This window comes from Ochlerotatus camptorhynchus, unplaced genomic scaffold (genome assembly GCF_037179485.1).
Source record: "Ochlerotatus camptorhynchus isolate MF236.1 unplaced genomic scaffold, CSIRO-AGI_Acam_v1.1 ptg000063l, whole genome shotgun sequence".
Taxonomy (NCBI): Eukaryota; Metazoa; Arthropoda; class Insecta; order Diptera; family Culicidae; genus Ochlerotatus; species Ochlerotatus camptorhynchus.
The window spans coordinates 1,221,688-1,246,324 of NW_027040553.1; the positions used below are offsets into that span (position 1 = coordinate 1,221,688).

General features: G+C 38.9%; 1 protein-coding gene across 5 annotated transcripts in view; it reads right to left on the reverse strand.

Annotated features, from left to right (window-relative positions):
* Positions 1-24,637, reverse strand: part of cher (filamin-A) — a 313,136-nt gene that overhangs the window by 238,276 nt on the left and 50,223 nt on the right. For all 5 annotated transcript variants that reach the window (XM_065216459.1, XM_065216458.1, XM_065216457.1 and 2 more), the window contains exon 2: positions 21,994-22,369. In XM_065216459.1, coding sequence (XP_065072531.1) covers positions 21,994-22,369 — 376 coding nt within the window. The remainder of the gene's footprint in view (positions 1-21,993; positions 22,370-24,637) is intronic.

Genomic DNA, 24,637 nt, shown 5'->3' on the forward strand with positions numbered 1-24,637 from the left:
CTGCAGTGTGTGCTAATGTATTGGTGGTTGCAAGAAAGATGGAAGAATCATTAGCGAGCACAGTCACGTGCGATTCACCCTAAGTAGCTTAATCATCGGATCCGAACGTTGGCCAAGACGTGATAGTTTCTATGCATCACGTTGTCCCGTCGCATCGGGTTGTATCTAGGTACCTTGTAGCGGAATGATATAGAGGTGTGATTGGTCATGCTTTATTTTAATTCTTGCAAGTCTTTGGCAGTCGGAGTAGAGCCAAATATGGAAACAAGTTTGCGCTGAGTAATCGCGGGGCCTTGATAGCTGCGCAGCAGTCTTATACAACACTGAAAACGAATCTTACTCAGATAGTGAGTCACTTTTACTCATTCGTAGGGAGACATTTCTAAAAGCAGAGGTTACTCATACTCTGAGTGACTTACGGTTTTAGATATTTCTCCATACGAGTGAGTAAATGTGACTCACTCACTGAGTTAGTTTCGTTTTCAGTGCTCCGATCGGTGGCGATGACAGGTCAATGTCGGTAATGCAGACAGGTCAGTCAGGCAAGCAAGCGATGTAAATGTGATAGCATGATTTAACCATTATATATATATATATATATATATATCTTTGACTACATCCAAGAAGGCTAAATGCAACGTTATTTCTGTTGAAATAAGGTCAAGAACTACGGGATCAACCGGAAGTGAATGACTTGGACGTACGATCTATTTATGCTTAAGGCTTGGATGCTTGGAGTTGGGGAAATCAGATTGACAGGATGTGAGTTCAGCAAGAAAGCAGACCTAGAACTTTTGTTTTAATATTTAGACGTTTGATGTCTTCGGTGAACTTTTTGTGCTTAAAAAGTTTCTTCTTTTAAGATCAGAGTAGGCTGTGCGTGTGTTCGGACCTGACGCTTGTTTTTTTCCGTGGAGTTTTTTTTTCATCTATAATCGGTTGCAGATCTGGCCATAAACAGGCCTAGGAGACAATTTCTAGTTCCTTATTCTAGGTCCTTATTATTTGCCGCTGAGAAGCTGTTCTGAAGCCAAGTAAAACCTCCACGAGGCGTCCCATCATTAGTTCCATCATTTGTTGAGTCACAGTGTTAAACCAGACTATTGGCTACGAAAAGGCTTGCCAATGCACATCAAAAATTGTGTATCTCAAATCAAAGGAAGACATTCCGCGCAACTACCATAAACCGAACTAGTTCATGTTGATCTTCGTCAAGCTTCATCTACAATTTGGACTTCTACATCAACAAATGTCAGGCAGCCTTCAGCTTCAATTGGCAAAACTTGGTGAGTTCGTTCCATTTTGTAAATTTTTTCACTTTTCAAACCAGTAACGTTGGGGGATCAGCTTTTTGTGGTGCGTTACTGGTATAAGATCTACCACCGAACCCTAGTCGTGACAACCTCAAACTAGGGAATCAGGATTTTCCAGTAATCAAAAGATCACATTTTAGTCCTTGTTACTTTTTATGACTTGATAATAGTGCTAAGACTCACTTGTATATTTCAAATCAAAATTATTGTTTATGTTTATAGATTTCCCATAATCCTTATCCCTTTGTCCTTCTACTTTTCCTTTCCCTCTTCTCTTTTCAGAAAGCGAGTAATGGCGCTATAGCCATAAGTCATAAAAGGCTAAGACAAAAGTTGGTGCTCATGCCCCAACCGTCAGAAGAAAATGGAGCATCACTTAACCTTTCTACACACTTATAAATTCCTAATCTTACATGTGACGGAATCCATATTTGACATAAGGGATGAAACGTAAACAAACATGTCATGTAAAATTAGATGCTCCGAGACGAAATTACACTTGATTCAGCTGAATTTCGCGTCTATTGTGACTCAATTTTTTGTCTGATCTTCGATGTGAAACATATATCAAATAGACAAGAAAATGATGTTGGTATATATATCATTTTCCAGGATGCTTTCAAGAACTGGCTGGGTTGGTGTTAGATTAGATTAGATTAGATTAAAAAGTTTCTTCTTTTTTTTTCCTCTGCCCAGCGCGATCAGAGAGCGTATAGAGCATCGTTGTGCCAGGTTGGTCGTGGCACATTTCGAGTATGAGAGAGTTATTGCAATTAGCTCAAAAGTGCCTGAGTAAAATCGAAGACTACAAATCTGTAAAATCTAAGACTACACATTAAGAAGACTGGCAACGGTTCCCTTCTCCCATACAAATTTCAACCGTCACTGATAACAGCGCCTCTGTCAATCAAAGGTGGAACTTTGAAGCACAAGTGTTAGTGAGACTGCTCATAAACAGTGACCGTGTGTGTGTGACCTAATGCCACCGAATCGAATAATCATTGCACGGTACTCGTTGTTGTTTTTGTTTTGCTCTACAAAATTTCACGGCAATTAGTATCCTAATCACAGCAAGCCGGTGGTTTTCCAACTCCAAACCGAAAAAATTGTCATGGTGGATCAAGTAGAGGATTGAAACTCGGATCGATACCTAGTGAAAGTAACTTTTACTTGTGTACGATGAACCGAAATATTGTTTATTTTGCCTGTTGAAAGCAATCAATTATAAGGAATTGGCGGCTTCCAATTCAGATAAGAGATGAACTAGCCTATGGCTAAAAATCTCTATAATAAAGGAAAAAAAAAAAGGCTTCCAATTCAAGGATTCAGAAAGAAGACAGATCCAGTACCTACATCACGATCCAACGGAAGGCGTAGCAGGATCTAATGTTGGAGAAAATGAAAACGAAAGGTTGAAGGACTACAATCCCAAACGATACGTATTGATAAAGAATATATTTCCAGTTTAGAAGTTGTCAGAACATCAAACCACCAGATAGTGATCCTTTTAACAATTCTTGGAATCGACCGACCCCTTCCAGAGAATGATAACAACAGTGTCGGATTGGCCAGTGACATTCAAATGGTCAGCGAGGACTGTGCCAAGTTGCCGAGCGTTACAACTTAACTCCTCCCGCTGTGGCCAGGCGCCAAATCCGTGCGGAACGGGCATGCATTTTACTATTACACCATACGAATGCCCACTAAATGCATCACTAAAGGGCTTAGGAAAAGTGGAAGATAATTCTGAGATAGCAAATTAATGATCGAGGAAGGTCCCACCATCCACTAATCAGTGACAATGACGTGCAGAAAATTGTTACGCGCTGCTTGTGTACTTCGGATGCTGCTGATGTGGTGCGCCCTGTTCCGAAGGGCAAAGATACCACCAACTTGACCTTTGTTTCTTACAAAATCGCGTTAGACCCTAATCTGAAGGAATTGGCGTTGGAACCCTCGACTTGGACCGTTGGTATCCGTTTACGGGAGTTTGTCAATTTCCTAAAAAAAACTGATGCTTCCTGTCGGATGGATTGACCCCGCGACGCATGTTAAAAAGCACATTGGAGGTCTCTTCTCAGCTCGACACAGTCGTCGCGGTCCTGCTGTCGAGACTGTAGTTGAGGTCCTCCAGCCTGATTTCCCAGGCAAGTACGTTCTTTTTCATAAACTCTCACTTCCTGATCGTCCTTCCAATTCCAGCGTAAGTCCGTTCGAGGACACTATTTGTAGCAATATACCAACGCATAGCCCTTCATCACTTTTCAACGCTTCATCTTCACGCCACTCTTCAACACAACCAAGCTCATCGTCATCTGACCCGGGACGCCCTACACATAGCAGTACGGAAGCCCCTGACCCGCATAGCTCAGTCGAGCCCGTAGCCGTCATGGAAAATATCTCGCGGCTTTCTCGTTCCTGCCACCCAAGTCGTCCCGGCCCTGAGTATAGTGCTGGCGATGTGGTATTCCAAGCTGCCTATCATGGCGAGTAACAGCAATTTTCGCTCTGAAGAACTCCCGTTCCTTAGGAGTTCCAGTACCATCGATGCCTGGATTTATTATCAAAACGTGAGAGGTTTGAGGACTAAACTGGACGACATTTTTTTTTTGTATCTCTCGACAGTACCTACGATGTCATTATGCGGACAGGAACGGAGACAGGATTAGACGACAGCATCAATTCCCTGCAGGTTTTTGGAAATTCATTCAACGTTTCCCTTTGTGATCGTTCCCCCTTGAATAGCGACAAGCATTGCTTTGGTGGTGCGCTCATAGCCGTTGCCGAACGACATGGCAGCTCGCGCATTGATACGAACAATGGCAGAAGACTGGAGCAAGTGTGTGTTTCTGCCAATATTCGTGGTCGTCGATTCCTGATGTTCAATATCTACATTCCACAGGACAAAAGCCGTAATGTCGATCTGATTGAAGAACACATCGCCACCGTTCGCGAACTCTACGACAACGCTACTCTGGATGACATTGTACTCGTGTGTGGCGATTACAATCAACCTCGTACTGCCAGGTCTGAGGATGAAATGGCATTCGTCTTGCTTCTTCGACGCTTTTGACTCCGGCGAGTACAGCGTTATTCGACGGTATGGACTTCTTGAACCTGAATCAAGTAAACGTGCAGCTGAATCATTTAGGTCGCACTCTCGATTTGGTTTTCACCCCCCCCCTTAATATTCGCGTTAATGTTGCAGCTGAATGTTTTAGGCCACTTCCGATGGCAAATGAATTCGAAAGAGCACTCAATTACCGCAAAATCGACCTTGATGTGCTTTTCGCTTACCTATCAGGCCTCGACTGGAATTGTGTCTACGACAGTGTGGATGTCCATGACATGGCCTCAAATTTTTGTGCCATCATCCGCCAATGGTTGAACTTAAACGTTCCTACGAAGAGAAAACCTGTCTATCCTCCTTCTTCGGAAATCTAAGAAAGAACGCAATCGGTGGCAACGTTATTTCCGGGCGCATAAATCCGTATATGCAAAAGCTAACTGCAAACGAGCGAGCGACGGCTACAGAAAGTTGAATGCTTCACTCTACAAGTCACACGTTTTGAGGGTGCAGTTTGGTTTACGCCGGGTTCCGAAATCGGTTTTGGGGTTTCGTTCCGCCTAATGTGATCTATGATGGCAAAGAGTCCGATAGTGAAGAAGAAGCATGCAATTTCTTCGCGATGCATTTCGCATCCATCTTCGAATCAGTGTCATCGTCCGACGTCGAAGCCGAACTGGCTGCGTCAAATGTCGCGCTGGATGCAGTTGATATAGACACGTTCGAAATTTCATCTGCAATGATCATCGGTGCTTCAAAAAAGATGAAGAATTCATTTGCTCCTGAGCCCGGATGGTATCCCTCCTGCTGTTTTCCGTCACTGCGCATGAGTAGATGAGCCGCTAGCCTTCATTTTCAACCGTTCGTTCAACATAGATTTATTCTCGGTAGGTCTGTTGCTACTAACTTGCTGGATCTAATTACTACCTGTTTTTCGGCTATGGAAGATAAAGCGCAGGTTGACGTAATCTATACGGACCTAAAGGCGGCTTTTGACAAAATTGATCTCTGCAAGCTATCGCGATTGGGAGCCTCAAATCGATTGGTGTCGTGATTATCATCGTACTTCACTGGCAGAACGCTGTACGTTAAACACGGATGTTATGTTTCATCGCCATTTGCTAGCACGTCCGGTGTCCCGCAAGGAAGAAGACGGGTCTGGAAGTAGCGTCGGCCTCCCAGCTGGAACTGCTGAACGCATTCTTGACGTCGATCGTTATCACAGCGTAATATCAATCTCCTCTCCACTTCTGTTTCGACGCCTTCTCGGCTCTCTAGAATTGCATCCACTTTTGCTCTTCCTTTTCGAAATCCGAACAGCTTCTCGGACAATCCTTGCTCACTCTCCGTGCATTTCGTCAGCCTGTTTAGGATGATCCTCTCCAAGAGTTTTCCGAATGTATCCAGGAGGTACTGCTACGAGTTGCTCGTTGGTGACTTCGTCGTTATCTCCCTCTCCGACTTTCAGGTTCTCTAAGCACATTTCAGCGGGCATGACTTGACATCTGATCTTCGTCATCACGACAAGGTGTGCGTCGTTGGCAGCAGCGTCTCGACCCAGCTCCAGTTGGCAGTTTGACTTGCTCTGCTTTATAGCGAACCCCACACGTATCAATATATTGACGCGAAGGGGAATTATTGACAATAATATTGATGATGTGAATGCAGAATTGTTGTCAATACCGATGTATTGACGTCAATATAGAATCAGGGCTGGTAGCGATCACTGCTGTCGAAAATAGTGATTTTAGTGACCATGTTGAAGAAATAAGTGACTTATAGTTGTAAAAATAGTGACTAAAGAGTGACCTAAGAGAAGAAAAGTAGTTGTTCTGATGGCACACCAAATAAATGTTTGATGTTTTAGACTTATTCAATAAATACCTCATAAACATTTATGTACGATATGAACCTTTAAAGCAAAAGATTCAAAAGAAAGTTTATGACAAAACCCACGATATTGGTCAGGGTGTCTAATAACTGCAAAAACCTGGAAAACCGCTAATCCTCAGGAAACTTTATTTTTCCTTAAAATACCTGGAAGGCTCAGAGAATTTAATAATTTTATTACTAAGGATATTTTAAAGAAAAGCATTAATTTTAAAATACAAGCATTTAATTTTTCTCGTTATTTTCATTTACACCTTGAACATTATAGATAAAGTGGATTAATCTTCAGTAACAAATAAATTAAAAACAAAAACCGAGACTTGAAATGTTGTTTTTTTGAACATGCATATTTCCTAGAAATTTTAAATTTTAACTAGTTCTGGACTTAAAAGCGATAATACTTCAAGAAATGTTCAAGAATCTGGAGTAAAATTCCATGCACTGTTTTAAAAGCTCGTGGAATTTTAATAAAATTTCTTAGGACCTCATTTCGAGGAAGTTCTGGGAAAAAAACATCTTTCAGAAAAACATCAAATGCAACCTGCTTTCAAGGTAGTTCTAAGAAATTTAAGAGTTCTTGAGAAGCCTGATAGTTATGAGTAGAATTTCAAGAAACCCTGAATTGAATTGAGAGCAAATTTTAATGAAAACTCTTAGTAATATCTGAGGTGCAACTCCTTCAGAGGAAAATTCCAAGGATCTTCTGAGGATAATTTCATAAAGTTTGTGGGAGAAAACAAATTAAATCTGAGAATAACTCCAGAACATCTTCAAAGAAATTCGGAAAATAATCTGAAATCTGAAATGAATTCAATGAATATTCGGAGAATCTTTCCAAAGGGTTTCTTATTGTGGTGAATTTCAAGACATTTCCGAGGAAAACTAAAAGAAAAGCTGAGGGATGTTGAGGTATATTTCAATGGAAATCCGAATGGACTAATCTGAGGTCTTCAGAACTACTTTAAAGTTCCCAAGTTTGTCCTGAAGTTAATGAAACTGCTTTTATTTTCTTTTTTGTTTGAGTAACTAGCCTGATGCTCACAATACTTCTCATTAAAATTTTAAACTTCCCTGAACTTTATAGGACTTCCTAAATTTTCCTCAATTTTTTAACGACCATAGATCTCTTCTAAAGGTTTAACAATTCGCTGAAGTTGTCTGAACTTATTTAAAATGTATGTGACTTATCTAATGTTAACGGAACTGCTCTGAGCTTCTGAAATACTCAAAATTTCTCTAAGGTTTTTGCAGTTTTCATGAAGCTTGTTGTACTGCGCTGAATTTAATTGAGCCATCCTAAAAATGTTTATGCTTCATTGAACTTCTAAACTCATGGGAAGACCTTAATTAAATTGTTAACGTACCTGAAGTTATCTAAAAATCTGGGAACTGCCTTAAATTTTCACAAATTTTCTGAAACTAATGGAACTGACCCCCCCCCCCTGAAATTCTTCCAATTTTCGAAGCTGCTAATGTTCATACAAATTCCTGAAGTTCACGGATCTCCTCTTAAGCTCCATAGATTTTCATGAAGTTCTCGAAATGTTTCTGAAGAACACTGTCCTTCTGTTGAAGATTTCAAAGTTCTAAAACTTCTTGAACTTTTGTGCTCCCGCAATTTTCATGGAATTAGAGCTACATAATTAATATAGTACTATGGTTTTCTCTGAAGTTCTCAAGATTTTTCTGAAGTTCATGAAACGTCCCGTAAATTATTGGCACTAATTTAAAACTTTTTCAATAGTCTAGACTTTCCTGGTGGTATTAAAACTGCCTTAGCGATTATAGAATTTCCTCCACTGCCCTGAATTTATCAGTATTTTTTAAGAACCCCCAACTTTACTGAAATTAAATGATTTGCCTTGAAGTTTCGACAATTTCCTTAAGTATTATAATAATTATAAACGCTCACTAATTTTCCCTGAACTTATCTATGCTTACCTGAAGTTCTCTAAATTTGTTTGATAATCCTTCAAATTTGATTAAGTTAATGGGATTATTCTGAAGCTATCTGATCGTCCTCGAAGTACTCGGAGCTTGGCTGAATATCATGAAACCATCTAAAAATATCTAAATGTATTAGAAGTTCTCTGGATTTCTTTGAAGCTTGCTACAAGTTCTCACATTTTTTTTTAATTAATGGAACTTCGTTGATGTTCTCTAATCACAGCTAAATTTTCGCATTTTTTAAGTTCTTGAAATCTCCATGATATAACACCGTTAAAATACTCTCACGTTTCCCGGATGTTCATATAATTTTTATCACGTTCCATAAATTCTCTCGGAGCTTTGCTGAAGTTTCCGGGGATTCTCTGAGTTTCTCGAAACTTCTTTAAGGTTTCTACAATTCCTTTAAATCATTTGATTCTCTGAACTGTCGTGATATTCTCGAAGCTTCCCTAAAGCTCTAAATTCTATTGAGGATCCCAGTTCTGCTCTGAAAAAAAAAAAATGGAATTTCCGTCTCTTCTACAAAGTTGTTCCTTGACAATGAATTCTAGGGTGGTTCCTATTATCATTAAAATCAAAAATCTAACTTATTTGTTTGAATAAATTAAGGTATACATTCTTCGGCAAAGTTATAGCTGAGCTAATTTCAAGCAACTTTGTAGAAAACAACTTTTTTGTATCTCTTAAATTGGTCGATTTAGAGCTATTTTCTTGAATTGAGTTAGGGTGGCTCTAAAAAAACAGTTGTTTTGCTCTAGTTTTCTTATTTCGAATTTCTCAGCAAAGGTGTCTTCAAATAACTTTTAGATCTTAAGAAGGCGCAAATTTTTGCCGCAAAAAGCTTGTCAATATCTTTCGCCGATCAAGAGTTATTGACGTTTTTATACTAAAAATATGCACTTTTCAAATGTTAATATCTCTGGTTGGGGCAAACAAAAAAAAATTTTTTTCTACGGCTTTGGAAAGGGCGTATGTTATTCTCAATAATATAAAAAAAATGGAGGTATGTTATTTTTTAAACTCGACTTCTAAATTTCTCATGAAAGTCATCTCCTAGAGACTTGAGATATCTTGAACTTGTACATGGAATGCGAAACTTCAAGATATTGAATAATTTTAGATCGTGGACTTAACTCAAATTAAGTAAGTTTTTTAACTTTATAAAGTGAGAAATTTAGTAAGTGTTAAACTTCAACATTCAATGGATTTGATTGAAAAGCTGTTTCTTTAAAACTGAACAGCTTAATTTCCAGCTTCGCCAGAGCTTCCAGCATAATGTGCCCTCTTGCGTTGGTACATCTGTTTCCCCACTCCACTGCCTAAGCATTGAAGTCTCCTCCGATGACTACCGGTCTTCGTCCGATCAGCTCTTCGGGAAGTCCAACCAGCGTCTCGTGAAATTGCTCCATCGTCTATCGGGTGCGTAGCAACTGCATATGAATATTCCATTAATTTTGGTGATCACGAATCCTTCTTCTAGAATGGGGTATGTGCCCATAACTTGTATTGCAGCCATCTTAGCTCTATCCGCCACCTAGTTACCTTTATCGGGAAGGACTCGATACCGCTTTACAGTGTCGCAATAATTGAGGTTTATTTGAATTACCTCTGTTATTGTTGCGACAAAACCATTAAGTGCCATTTGGAGCGAAATGCTTGAGAATTCATGCTTAAAAACCAAAAAGTTCAGCAAAATCTTCAGGCTCACAAAATCGGGAAAAAAAGCTGACAAAATCGGGGGTAGACAAAATCGGGAAAACACTGTACATCAGAGCTACCGTATCACAGCTTGTAATATCATCCGCTGTTGTTTACTTGTTGAGTTTTGTTTACGATAATCTAAATTTCATACCATCATAAGAACCTTTTCTGGCCCCAAAAACTCCTGCATACAAATTTTCACTCCCATCGGTTCAGTAGTTTCCGAGTCTATAAGGGTCATGCAGACAGAAATTCATTTTTATATATATAGATAGATTTCTCGCGTCACCTTTCAAATAGATCATAAACTTGGATAACTTGGCTGCATTCATATTTCGGGCTAATTTTTCTACATAGTCTGTCAAAAGAAACTGTTAGTAAGCGTACTGGACGATAAGAACAGCTGAACATGTTTTTGGAGTCGGGTTATTAACGAAAGAGAGAGTCGATGAAGAGAATCGATCAATGTAGATTGGTCTATTTGAAAAGTGACGCAAGATTTGGTGTTTCCAAACAGATAATTCGCTGTTTCAAAGAACAACTGGGATAAACATTGAGCTGTCCATAGTTGGGCGTTGTTGAACTTCTGGTACTTGCACAACATTTATTGTGAGTATCCAAATAATCATATAATCCTGGTTGCATCTCTTTTTCGTTTGCATGTAACACTATTTGATATTACTAACCATATCAAATCTATGATGCACCGAGTGTTCATTCCGGGTGGTGAGCGAACCTGACGAAGAAGAAGATGACAGTATGAGTGGTACCATAGACCTCCTTCTCGGAACGAGTGTATTGTTAATGGACCTGGTCTGCGATTCAAGGTTGGCTTCTGTTATGATGGCAAGTAAATTTCCATTTTAAAATTGCTGATTTTTTCCTGGTCAATGATTTAAAAATTTCCTGGTTTTAAAAACCATGTATTTAAAAAACAATTTTTAATAAAAAAAAATAAAGTGAATCCTTGTACCATCATTCTTTGTGCAATGCGGAATTTCACAAACTAAAATAGGTATTAAGGTTCTTGTGAATGCCCGATTGTTTACTGTACAGAAGCTAGTAGGGAGCCGCGCTACTTCGTCGTATAATGGCGCCTATTTCCGTTCTATGTGCTAAAACGTTTTCACTCATGTTTTTGCAAAAACATCTTTGCTTACAAGATTAATTACGATTGACACTGAAACATTTGCGATAACCCGTAAAATGAGCGATTTTAGGGGTGTACGACGGACTAGCGTGGAGCCCTATCTAATGTCTGAAATTTAGAGATCTATGAGCCCCCCTAAATTTTGAGCTTTATGTTTTTGAAACTGCGATTTTTTTTAACTTAATTATTGAGATTTTTAGCCAACGGGCTAGTTTATCTCAAGGTGAAATTGCGAAGTGTGATATGAATGAGGACTCTTTAATCAAACCTTTGCTTCTCACACATATTTACGGATTTCCAGTTTGTTTTAATTTTCCGCAAATTGTCAACGATTGAGGATCTTATTTAGCGGAATTTTGATTACAACATGATTTTAAAATCATATGATTAAAAGATTTCATAAACAACGCTCGTTTAAAAACTCTTATTATTAAAAAGAAGTTCATAGAAACTCCCTAAAGTTCGTAGAACTTCCTTGAAGCGTTAAGGTCTTTCCTGGAGAGCTCATTGAAGTTTGTATTGCCTGAATTTCATGGGACTTCCCCGAAGTTCGAAGGACTTTTTTAAGATCATAGGACTTCCCTGAAGTTCGGAGTTTTTTGAAATTCATAGGAATTTCTTAAATATCGTAGAAGTACCACGAAGTTCGTAGAAATTCTCAGAAGTTCGTAAGACTTCCTTCAAGTTCGAAGAACTTTCTCGAAGATCTGAGGACTTCTCTGAAGTTTGAAGGACTTAACTGAATATATGAGGACCTTAAATTTAGAAGAGCTTCCCTGAAGTTCATAAGGCTTTAAATATCGAAGGGTTTACCAAAAATTTGTGGGTCTTTCGTTAATTTCTTGGAAATTCCCTGAAGTTTGGAGAGCTCCCATGGATTTCGTAGGACTTCCTGTAGTTCAATCGACTTCTCGGAAGTTCAGGAACTTTTTTGAGCTTTGAGAACTATGTTAAGTTCAGAGGAATTCCCAAGAGTATTGAAGATTTCTCTGAATCTTGGAAAAAATCCATAAGTGTCTTAGGATTATCCTTAAGTTTTAAGCAATGCCAAAATGTCGTAGAAGTTACATTAAATCTGTAGAAAATTCGGTAAAATTCGCAGTTATTCCGCAAAGATTAAAGGACTTCCCTGAAGTTCGTAAGACATCCCTGAAATTTGTAGAACTTCTCTGAAGGTTTGGAGAGATTTCCTGACCGTCGTAGGTCATTAAAGTAGTTCACAGGATTTTCCTGAAATTTGTAAGACTTTCCCGACCATATGAAACAACAATCCGGAATATCCAGAGTCGTTTGATGGTCGAGAGATGGTTTAACCATGTGGAACCATGATCCGAAAAATCTAGAACCAGTTCTACTATGACCATATGACTCCATGATTGTCGCGTATCATTGGTCATATTTCGTCAAGTAGATGTGATTTGATATGTCGCTTGATATGGTTATGATATATGTCAAATTTGACCATATGAAACCATGACCAGGAATATCTCTGGAACCGGTTCTACTGTGACCATATGGTTCCATGATAGTTTTTTTTTGAGGACATTGGTCATATGTTGCCGTGTAGACGTGATTGAATAGGTCTCTTGATATCGTTATGAGACATATCAAATATGACCTTTCGGAATCATAATCCGGAATATCCGGAACCAGTTCTACGTTCTAAATCATGGTCGTCAGAATCCTCATAAAACCCAAATTGCTACTTGGACGGTCGCTCTATGGTTTCGTCGAGTAGATGTGATTTGATATGTCGCTTGATATGGTTATGATAGATAGTAAATTTGACATCCGGAGCCGATTCCGATTTGTAGGCATAGAGTCATATGATTGATCTCTATTATTTTCTGGAGTTCCATGATTTCAAGGAAACTTTGTGGGTGTAAAGATACACTACCGATCATAAGTTTAAGCACACCCCCAAAAAACCATGCAAATATGTTTTGTTCAATGAATGAAAAATTTGAAAATTATAGCGAACAATTTACCTACGAGGAAAGTTCCATTCAATACCTTTCAAATGATCTAAAGAGAACGAAAAGGACGTAACATGACAGAGATATGAACATAACAAATTTGGCATGTTTTTTTGGGGGTGTCCTTAAACTTATGCTCGGGAGTGTATCTTCTCCTTAAGAAACTTTGTACCATTTGAACAGGACCGAACTAATTTTTCCAACGTTTTCCACAAAAAATTGTAGCTCAAAAGTGTCCTACAGAAATGTTTTTAAAAGATGATTTGTAGAAAATTATATTAGCTGTAATGAGAAAATAAAAAAAAATACTACACTGAAGAAAAAAATACTAACAAATAAAGAGCTTGATACCCATTAAGTCTAGAGATTAAAAAAGTTGTTCGCGTTTGCTGAATTTCAATAAAGCGTCGAGCAGGCATGGAAAATCATTTGCATTCATTTCATACATTCATTTACATTCATTTTCCTCTAACTTTTTTCATCGACAGCATTCCGCAAAATGATGTATAGAGCTTTTAAAGGTTTTGTTATTAAAGGGTGTCCACGATGAAATTGCCACACACAAAATTGATTCGCAAAATTCGAGTTTCATCCGATTGCCATCAAATTTTCAGGGATTGAGAAATAACTATTAAACTTCATTTTACCATTTTACTCGTATTTTATTTACAGTCCATACGCAAATGCCCGCACCTTGGCCTTAACCCCGGCCATAAGATTCTGCACAACCTGTGAATCAACCGTTTTTTGCATGTAAACCCATACTTTCTTCAGTTCCTCGACTGTCTTCACTACCTTAGGTCGTTTAAGAAGGTGCTGCTTCATAATCGCCCAGTACTTCTCGATGGGGCGGAGCTCCGGAGTGTTGGGAGGGTTGAACATTTTCGGCACGAAATTGACCTTATTGTCCGCATACCACTTCAGCACGTCCTTGGAGTAGTGGCATGAGGCCAAATCCGGCCAGAAGATTGTTGGGACGTTGTGGGCCTTCAGGAGAGGAAGCAGCCGCTTCTGGAGGCACTCTTTTATGTACACCTGTCCGTTCATCGTGTCCTGGGTCACGAAAGGTGCACTCCGCTTCCCGCACGTGCAGATGGCTTGCCAAACCAGGAATTTCTTCGCAAATTTGGACATCTTCTGAGTGCGGACATGCTCCGGAACGCTGAACTTATCCTTGGCCGTGAAAAACAGGTTGCCGGGGATCTGTTTGAAGTCGGCCTTCACATATGTTTCGTCGTCCATGATGCAGCATTCAACTTTCGTCAGCATGTTGAGGTACAACTTCCTGGCACGGGTTTTGGCGGACTTGTTCTGCTTCTCGTGCGATTAGGGGCCTTTTGTACCTTGAACGTTCGAAGCCCAGCCTTAGTTTTGGCCTTCTGGACAAAACTTCGGCTTAGGTGCAGCTTCTTAGCCACATCCCTAACGGAGGCGTTCGGATTTCGGTTGAAGGCCCCAACTACGCGGTTGTGATTTTTGGTGTTGTACGGAATACTTTTTCCTTCACTTCTGGGCTTCCGATCGGTGGTCAACCGTTCCTCGAACCGCTTAATCACTCGCGACACCGTGGAATTCGCGATTCCCAACGTTTTAGCGATGGAACGATGCGAGAGATCCTTGTTCTCGTGATGAATGCGCAAGATTTTATCACAGGACTTTAAAACTTGCAAGATGTAAATAATGCACTATGAACTAAATCCCCCCAAATTTTCATTAAATTCTACCCAACGGTTAAAAAGTTAGAGCAATTTCATAGTGTGGCAATTTCATCGTGGACACCCTTTAATGACTAAAAAGTAACCTAAGAGAAGGCGCATCAAATAAATGTTTGATGGTTTAGACTTATTCAATTATTATCTCATAAACACTTATGTACGATATGAACCTTTAAAGCGAAAGATTCAATAGAAAGTTTATAACCAAACCCACGTTGTTAGCGAAGACATCATATCAATTGATTTGTATTCATATACATCGGTATTAGTCACGGTGTCTAAACTAACTTAAAAAATCTGGAAAACCGGGAATCCTCAGGAATTTTTTTTGTTTCCCTAAAATAAATGAAAATTTCAAAGAATTTAAAAAATTTCTCGCTAAAGATATTTCAAAGAAAGTAATGAATTTTTAAATACAACCATTTAGTTTTAAAATTTGAACTTCAAATATTCACAGTGGATTAATCTTCAGTAACAAATAAATTAAAAAAAAAAATAATATTTTTTTTTTGGTTTTGGATCATGCATATTTCTTTAAAGAAAATAATTTGAACTAGTTCTAGAATTAACAGCTATAATATTTCAAGAAATTTTCAAGGATCTGGAGTCAAATTCCATGCACAATTTTAAAGATTCGAGGAATTTTATTATAATTTCTTAAGACCTCATTCCAAGGGATCTCTGGAAAAACAAATCATTCAGAAAAACATCAAATGCAATCTGCTTTCGAAAGAAACCCGTAATTGAATTTAAAGCAAAGTTTAATAAAAACTCTAAAAATTTCTGAGTAGCAAACCTCCTTCAGAGTAAAATTCCAAGAACCTTCTGAGGATAATTTTGTGTTTGTAGAAGAAAACGATTCCGGAGCATAAGTTTTTGGATTTTTTTAAAAATACAATAAGGAGGATTACAATTAAATGTGAGAATAACTCCAGAACAGCTGGAGGAAATCTCCGTTGAATATGGAATGGCCTATTTTGAAATCTTCAGAACCACTTAAAAGTTTTCAATTTTTTTTCCTGAAGTTAATGAAACTGCTTTGAAGTTCTTCTGTAGTTTGATAAACTAGCCTGATGCTCACAATACTTCTCCTCAAATTCTGAACTTTATAGGACTTCCTAAAGTTTCCTCAATTTTTCTAACGATCATGGATCTCCTTTAAAGGTTTAAAAATTCGCTGAAGTTCTCGTAACTTCTTTAAAATTTATGTGACTTCTTTAACTGCGAAACTGCTCTGAGGTTCTCTGTTCTTTTCTGAAATTCTCAAAACTTCTCTGAAGTTTTTGCAGTTCTCATGAAGCTTGTTGTACTGCGCTGAAATTAATTAAATCGTCCTAAAAATGTTGAATTTCTGAACTTATGCGAAGACCTCAAATAACTTTTTAATGTCTCTGAACTTATTTGAAAATCTGGGAACTGCTTAAATTCCACACTAATTTTCTTAAACTAATGGAACTGACCTCCACCTGAAATTCCTCCAATTTCCGGAGTTTACAAAACTTCTTTCAAATGCTCCCGCATTTTGCTAATGTTCTTAAAAATTCCTGAAGTTCACGGATCTTATCTTAAGCTCCATAGACTTCTATGAAGAATGTTTGGGAAGACCACTGTCCTTCTGTGAAGTTTTTCTAATTTTTTGGAAATTTTATGATCCCGCAATTTTCATGGAATTAGAATGAAATAATTAATATAACTCTATGCTTTTTCACTTGATTCACTTCAGTTCTCAAGATTTTTCTGAGGTTAGGTTATCTTTATTAGCGAGACTTTCAGCCAGAGGCTGGTTCATCTCTTAGATATTTCTGGAGTTCATAAAACTTCCCTTAAATTATCGACACTAATTTAAAACTTCTTCAATATTCTAGACTTTCCTGGTGCCTAACGATTACTGAATTTCTTTAAAGTTCTCTAGACTGCCCTGAATTTATCAGTAGTTTTTAAGAACCCACAACTTTACTGAAATTAATTAATTTGCCTTGAAGTTTCTAAAACTTACCTCAAGTATATTGTAACCATTAGTAACACTCGCTTACCTGAAGTTCTCTAGATTTGTTCAATAATCCAAAAAAAATTCTGATAATATTCATATTTCCCTGACGCTTTTGACGTTTTGGGATCAATCATAGAATTCTTGGAATACCCTATAATTCCACGAAACTCCTTGTAAGTCACTGAAAACTTGCTTAAGTTAATGGGATTCTAAATTTAGTTCTCCAGAATTTCTTGGAGATTTTTCTGCTTGCTAAAAGTTCTCGCTTTTTTATTAATGGAAGTTCCTTGACGTTCTCTAATCAACTTAGTTACATTTTTTAAGTTCTTAAAATCTACATGATAACACCCTTAAAATACTCTCACTTTTTTCGGATGTTTATAGAATTTGTATCACGTTCCAGGAATTCTCTCGGAGCTTTGCTGAGGTTTTCGGAAATTCACTGAGTTTCTTGAAACTTCTTTAAGGTTTAAAATATTCCTTGAAATTATTTGAACTGCCCTTTGATTTTCTTACCTGTCTCTCGAAGCTTCCATAAAGCTCTTAGTTCTATTAAAAATCTCTGTTCTTCTCGGAAATAAATAGAATTCCCGTAACCACATTTAAAGTTCGTTGAAATTCTCTGGACTTCTGTGAAGTTTCTGAAATCTTTCTGAACTTTTCATAAATTCTCTGAAGGTCTCTTCGTTTCCCTGAAATTCACGGAACATATTAAGAGCTCTCGATTTGTTTTTCAGCACATCATGGAACTATCTTGAATTTATCTAAATTTACGATTATAGATTTTAAACTGCTCCAAAATTCTGGACAATAGTTACGGAAATTGCTCTCAAGATCTGAAATTCCCCAAAGATTTCTAGCTTTTCTGAGGTGCTTAGAACTTCTTAAAAATTTCCACAACACCCCTCAAGTTTTCTTAAATTTCTCAAGTTCGCTGGACACCTGTGAGGTTCTCTGAGATTCAAGGAACTTCATTAAAGTTCCTGAAAAGTCTCGGATGCTAAAAGAACCGCTTTGAGGTTCTTACAGCTTCCAGTAAGTTTCCCATATTTTCAGCGTGTTAACTTCTCTTATCTTCCTGCAGTTTGTTTATAGAGCTTCACTGAAATTCTCAGCATTTCCTTTCATTCCTCAGAACTTTTCCAAAGTTCCTACAATTGCTGTAAAGTTAATGGGACTGCAATGATGATTTCTATTCTTTCATAAAGTTAACTTGATATAAATCATTTATTTTTTAACTTAATTCTGGCACTTTGAATATTTGCAATACCTTGAACTTGTACATGGAATACAAAACTTCAAGACATTGAATATTTTTAGATCTTGGACTTATTTACTTGGAAAACTAAGATAATTTTATCCAGAAAAATGAATAGACATCCTATATAGAGAGAAAGATGATTAAACGTCACAACGCAAAGAATAATCAATCTTGAAATAAATTCACGCTAAAAAGGTTGAAAATAGTGACTTATTCCAAGAAAAAGTGACTTTAGTGACTTGGCCTTAAAAAGAGAGACTTTTAAGTGACTGACTTGAAAAAAGTGACCAAGTCACTAAAAAGTGACTCGCTACCAGCCCTGGATATATATATGAAAATTTCACGTGTATACTAGCGTCGCGTAGTGAGCCAATTCTGAACTATTGAGCACCAAACAATAGGCTTTGACCTCCTGAAAAACTTTGTGAAAGACAGTGGGCCTTATTACGGGTGTCACTACTCGGTGATAAGGAAGTGATACTCATAATAAGAGCCGTGATTGCCGTACAAATCAAATGGGAATCACTTCACCGTGACGACAAGTGACAAGTTTTCACCGTGAAGTGACATCCGCAATAAGCCCCAGTAACTTTCTATCTGGTCAGGATCTCGAGACATATTACATGCAAGAATTTCACATGTATGCTAGCGCTACGTAGTGAGAAAATTCTGAACTACTGTCCACCAGCGACAAGGCTATTTACTCCTGAACAACTGTGTTGGAGACAGCAACCTTCTATCTGGTCTGGATCTCGATACATTCTATGTTGTAATCAATTCAGTCAAATCCCACGTAGTATGGTCACAGTTTACACGGTTTCCATTTACATTTTCCCTATTATCCGCATTTTTTATGTGTTTACTGTAATCAAAGTTTAGCTTGTTTAGATCAAAACAAGTTTTTTGAGGAATACTCGTTGGAGAACGATTGGTAGCTCGGCTGCAAAATGGCAATCGAAAACTCATGTTTGTTGTACAAAGTACAACAGCGCGAGTAACGGAGGGTTAATATTTTCTTATAGCTATATAATTTCCTACAAAGCATCTTTTGACAACATTAGGACTTAATATTTTGTCGAAAATATTCGAAAAAAAGTTTGACCCTTTTCAAATGGTAGTCAAGATTTTTTTATTAGGTACTGCAGCGTGACGTCACGAATGAACTCAGTGTTAATGGGCTGAACCTTTTTGACATTTCAGTGGTACTGTTTACAAGCACAAGAACAAATATTTTAAAATTTCCGAATTTTAACTTGAAAATTGTCGAGGAACGGCGCGGTGAAAGGATGTTGCTCGTGGACAATGCAGAAGTGCGGTTTACATCTCACTGCAGTCTGAAAAATTATCGACAAAATCTACCCAAGAAAAAATCGACTAAGTCCACGTAAACAGTACCACTGAACTGTCAACAGATTGAGGTTAACCCCGACGGTGCAAAACCCAATACAATAAGTATGCATCCACAAAGTTTCATTGAAATCTGAGACCAACCATTTGTCAATACAATGTACAAATTCCATTCACATTGAATTACCTGAAACATAGGGAGAGGGGGCTAAGCGCATCACTTGAAATCGCTCGAAAATCGTGTGTGTAGTTTATGAACAACCCCTTAACAAAAAAATCGACATTGGAATATTTTGGAAAAAAAAATTAAAATTAGAGTGTATTTTTTCAAAGGATTCTTTGTTAAAGTATATAACTCGAAAAATGCTGGCAAATCCGACTACCAACTCACATTGAAAGTTTAAATTTTTTACTCAGAAAACGTTAAACAACAACTTGCATCATGGCACGGTGTTTTGAATGATGATCAATGCACATTATTCGCATGTTGAAAAGTTCACGGACGACAACCCGTCCGCATCCCAAAAGCGAATACCACTCCAAGCAAAAACATAAACCTTTTCCACCGACTAATTAATCTCTACCCCTTTTTTGCTGGGGGGGGATGTGCTGTCCAATCAGCCTACTGATCATCTTGTATGAAACTGGTTCCAAACGTAAACAAACGCTGTAGGTTTCTTATGGCTTGTTTACGTTTGGAACCAGTTATGCGAGGTAGGCGACGATTGTTCGTATTTGACAGCCACCTCCCCCCCTTGCTTTTTTGGGAAAGACGCCAATGGTTGGTGCCACCAATCCATCCATCCGTCACGCGAACCGATCCTAACACCGTTCTGACATTGACGTCTCGCATTTTCCCCTGCCGGCAGATAAAACCGAACATGATAATTACCTCACCCATTAGGAATGCGTTAATTTTTGCGTGCTAGTGCTATTCGCAGTAATAGTAGTAGTTGGTAGTAGAGGTTGGTCTGATGGAGAAGCGGAACTGCATCATCAGACCAATCCAAATTCCATAGCAGAAGGGGGTAGCAGCAGGTCGTCTTCTGCACTTTTTCGACAGAAAAAAAAAACTTTGGGCCCCAATCAAAAAAGAGCCGACACTTCTTCAAGGTTGCTGCAGCAGTAGCAACCAGGGTTGCCAAAACTACGGACTAATCTGTATTTCTACAGATTTTCCAGAGTTTTTTTTAACTAAGAATCTGTATTCACAGATTGTTAGGTTTGACACAAATAATGCAGATTTTTTAAATTATGAGTTGAAGCTTTTAATATTTATGCTTAGTAGGGGAAATGGCTCTAATGTCGGCCTATGGATCTAACATTGGGCCTATCGCTAAAAATCTGTTATTGATCAATTTTATCTAGATGAACGCGTCATTGGGACGGTACTAATGGATATTTTTTGTTTGTTATTGAAAATTTAGTCGATTGCTGAATTTATGTATGGGCCCAAATTAGGGACACTTAGGCCGACATTACATACATTTCCCCTATGTTATTTAAACCAACTTTTCATTTTGCTTCAGTAAATAATCCCTCAATGACTTTTCCAATAAAATATTTTTTTTTGCTTTAATTAAAAAATCATTAATACAGATTTGATCACAGATTTGCTGTAAAATCGAAATTGAAAATATTATTTTTAAGCCAAAACACAGATATCAATTTGGCAACCCTGGTAACATCAGAGTAGAAAGGAAGGAAGTTCGCGGGTGGTAGTGTAGACGAGAGAAGGGGAACATAACAACAGCGATTATGACTCTGGCAAAACGTAATAAGATGTTAAGGAACGAGCGCGTGAACCCGCAGCAGCAGCACGTCTTAAAGGGGTGTATACCGAATGGTCGTCGGTTCCGTAGATATTGGTGGAAAAAGTTCATCGGAAAGGCGCCGTAGCCCCAGCAGGTGAATTATTCGCCTTTTTAGTTTTCTGGGCAGCAAAGCAACCGAAAAATTCGTTTATGGCCGTATTGTTGTTTATGTAATAAACCTACGCGACGCGACGCTTCACTGCTATTGCGATGGTTCCCATCGCCTACCTCCGACGGCGGCGAGTGGAAAACGGACCCATCGAAATGGAAAGGTTGGCTTTTAAACGTTCCAAAACCGTATCATAAATCTTGTTGCTCGGTGGTTTTAATATTATTTTTTTCGATTTGAGGGGAAAATTGCCGAAACATCGGAACGAGCATCGCGCAGCAAGTTCAGGGCTGCAGATTTGAATGCATTTCAAGCGAGGAAACTCTTCTTGGAATTGCAGACGGTTGAAGATTGATCACCGAGTAAGGTATCTATCAAAATTGTTGATCTTCGAAGAGCGACGCGCTTGAGCACTGGAAAACAACAATCCATCTACAGAGACGGGGATAGTTAATCAATGGAGGAAGGTCGTCTCTGATCGCATTTGGTCAAACAAGCTCGCTTCGCGTCTGTGTTGCGTTGGGACAAGAAAGGTAATCGAACAGCGACTTCCTTTTTGGGAACGAACGCACGCGCGAGGTTACAACTTCGCGGAAAGCTTTTGTGATATTTGGCTTGGCAGTCGAACCACCCGCCGCAGATCGGATTGACAGGTGGTCGTGTATTTTGCAAAACAATCCCCCTCCACCCGCGCTTTCTACGCCACTTACCGATATTGACGATCTTGATGCCTTCGATTTCCAGGAATTTGAGCGCCACCGAGACATTTTCCAGCTTCTGGCTGCGGAACGTGGGCCGCTTGTTGTGTTTGCTCATGCGCTTCTGCGACAGCACCTCAATCAGGGCGATCAGCTTCAGCCCGTCGGACAGGTCCGACTCCAGGCTGGCAATGTTCTTGTCGATGATCTTCAGGTGCTCGTTGGCCCACCGGGTGAACGTGTTCTGCTGTATCCGCTTCCACTGGGCATCTTCGGCCAGTTCGCGTTCCGCTTCCATCTCGGCTTCCTCGTCCTCCGGGTCGTCGTACTCGCGCGGGTGCTGCTGGGCCGTTAGCTCCTGGTAGTACTGCGGAGTGCCCTGGGAGTTCTGCGGGAAAATAGGAAGAATGCGGTTTATTAGAAATGTTGCTAGTCACCGTAATATGCAAATGTTATCTTTGATTAGGAACACTATCGAGTTGAACCAGCCTAAGGCTGAAAGTCTCGTAATTAAAGCTAAATTATAAAAATAACAATAGGAAAACTGGATACATCAATAATTTATTATGATACTACACGGCAAACTAATCTTACTCATATTTGAGTACCGTTCACTCAAATTAGCAAAAACGTAGGTCATCCATAAAATGAATAAATGTTTACTCATATTTGAGTGACATTTACTCATGTATGAGTGACATTGAGCAAACATTTGCTCATTCTATTAATGATCTACAGTATCTTCCCGCTCATCCGGCACTCGTTAATCCGACGACTCGATAATCCGGACCCCAGAAAATGATGGCGTCAATTTTCAAATGTGTAAGTTTGCTGTCTGTTTGTTTTGATTTTTTAGTATGGATTTGACAGTTGGGTTAGTGAGTCAAACCCTGATAGTCCGACCCTGATTTTGTCGGATGAGCGGGGGGAAACTTTACTTTTTTTTTTTGCGAATTTGAGTGAACGGTATTCAAATATAAGTCAGATTCATGTTTCGTGTATGCGAATTCCTACCTTGATAAACAGCGTCCTTGACTCATCGAAAGGGTGTTAAACCATATAGGTAACTCTAAGACTAGAAGGTTCCGAAGAAACGTGCTCAACTTTTTGGCTCAGCTGTGCACCCCTCGAAACATAGGAAAATCCACGTACCCCTCATTTTATCTGTCAAATTTTTATAGCAAATCAAAACAAACATAGTGTAGTACTAGAATTTCGACTAGAATGCGGTACGTTAATCGATTTACTTGGGACTAATAGGCTAGTCAAGTAGAGAGCCAATATAAAATCGTTAGTTTCTACTGGTTGGTAGAACTGGCAGTTTATTCTCATATGAATTTCTGCTTTGTTTACGTTTACAATCAGCACCATTAACACCAGATCACTCACATACTCTAGATTTCTGGCTGAAGTTCCACTGAGAAACGTATCTTGGATCACTTTATTAGAGGAAATCCGAGATTTTCGAAAAGCACGGAGCCAAAAAAAACTGCTCTCACACATACAGTTGCATAAGCAACAAATGTCATTTTTAAAATATTGTTTACCATTCGGTAGCGCAGCTTTCAAGCAGTTGGGGTTGACGGCGACTCTGTAGCTCTTTAATCCTATGTTAAAATCCATAAGCATAATAAGCATAAGTGACCTATTAAAAATTGAATTGTATTAATTTTAGCAGCTTCGTAGAAAAATTACCAATCGATTGGCTTGTATAGAATTAAAATCCATCTGCAATTGACAGAGTTATAAGTGGTCAAAACCTGACCACTTTTCGTAACGCGGTCGATTTTAGTTTTTTTTTTTAAATTGCACCCCCAATATGTTGCCGAAAGATGTAATCCTACGTCAAAAAACAGGCCAAGGAGCGGGACAAGAAAACTAATTGGCTGCAAAAGGCAAATTCGATCTTCTAGGTGTGACAGAAGCTGACCAGCGTCAAGCGGCTGGTTTCGTCAGAGAAGTTGATCAAGTTTGCCCACCGGATCAATGCATCGAATTGGGAAAGTCAGATTTGATCATCAATGGCCACAACCTGCAGAGCCATAACTGTCAGAACGAGATGCACCGGTACACGGCGACTGGAAGAGGAGTGTCAGACAGTCCAACTTAGGCTCAGAATCAACCTTGTGAGTTGATTGAGCATCCGTCCGGGGAACTACACGTGGCGCAGGTTTCGTTTCACGGGTGGTGTTTCACGAAGATAGCTTCAGAGGGAACTTTAGCTACATTGACCCCACAATTATGGGTGGTAAAGCTAAAGCTAAAACAATTATGGATCAGTCAATCTAGTGTGTTAATCAAATGGAGGTGATGTGGGGTTAGTGTGCATATCTTCAACATAAATAACATTTTGAGAGAAGTTCAGCAGGAATTTTGGGAAAATTCCCTAGCAGTTCTAGATGAACTTCAGGAAAATTTAGGAAAACTGGAAGCACTTTCTCTGATATCTTTCGGAGAATTGTAAGGGAACTTCACTGAAACCCGAGAGGTATTCAGAGGTGTTTCGAGGAAAGTACAGCGAAGCTTCGAGGGAACTACTGAAATTCCTACAATTTGTGAGACAACTGCTGTAAACTTCCCAGCATTCCACGAGAAACTTCAAATAACTTGGAGCTGCCCACAAGATCCTTTCCAACTTCCCACAAGTTCACTTGAA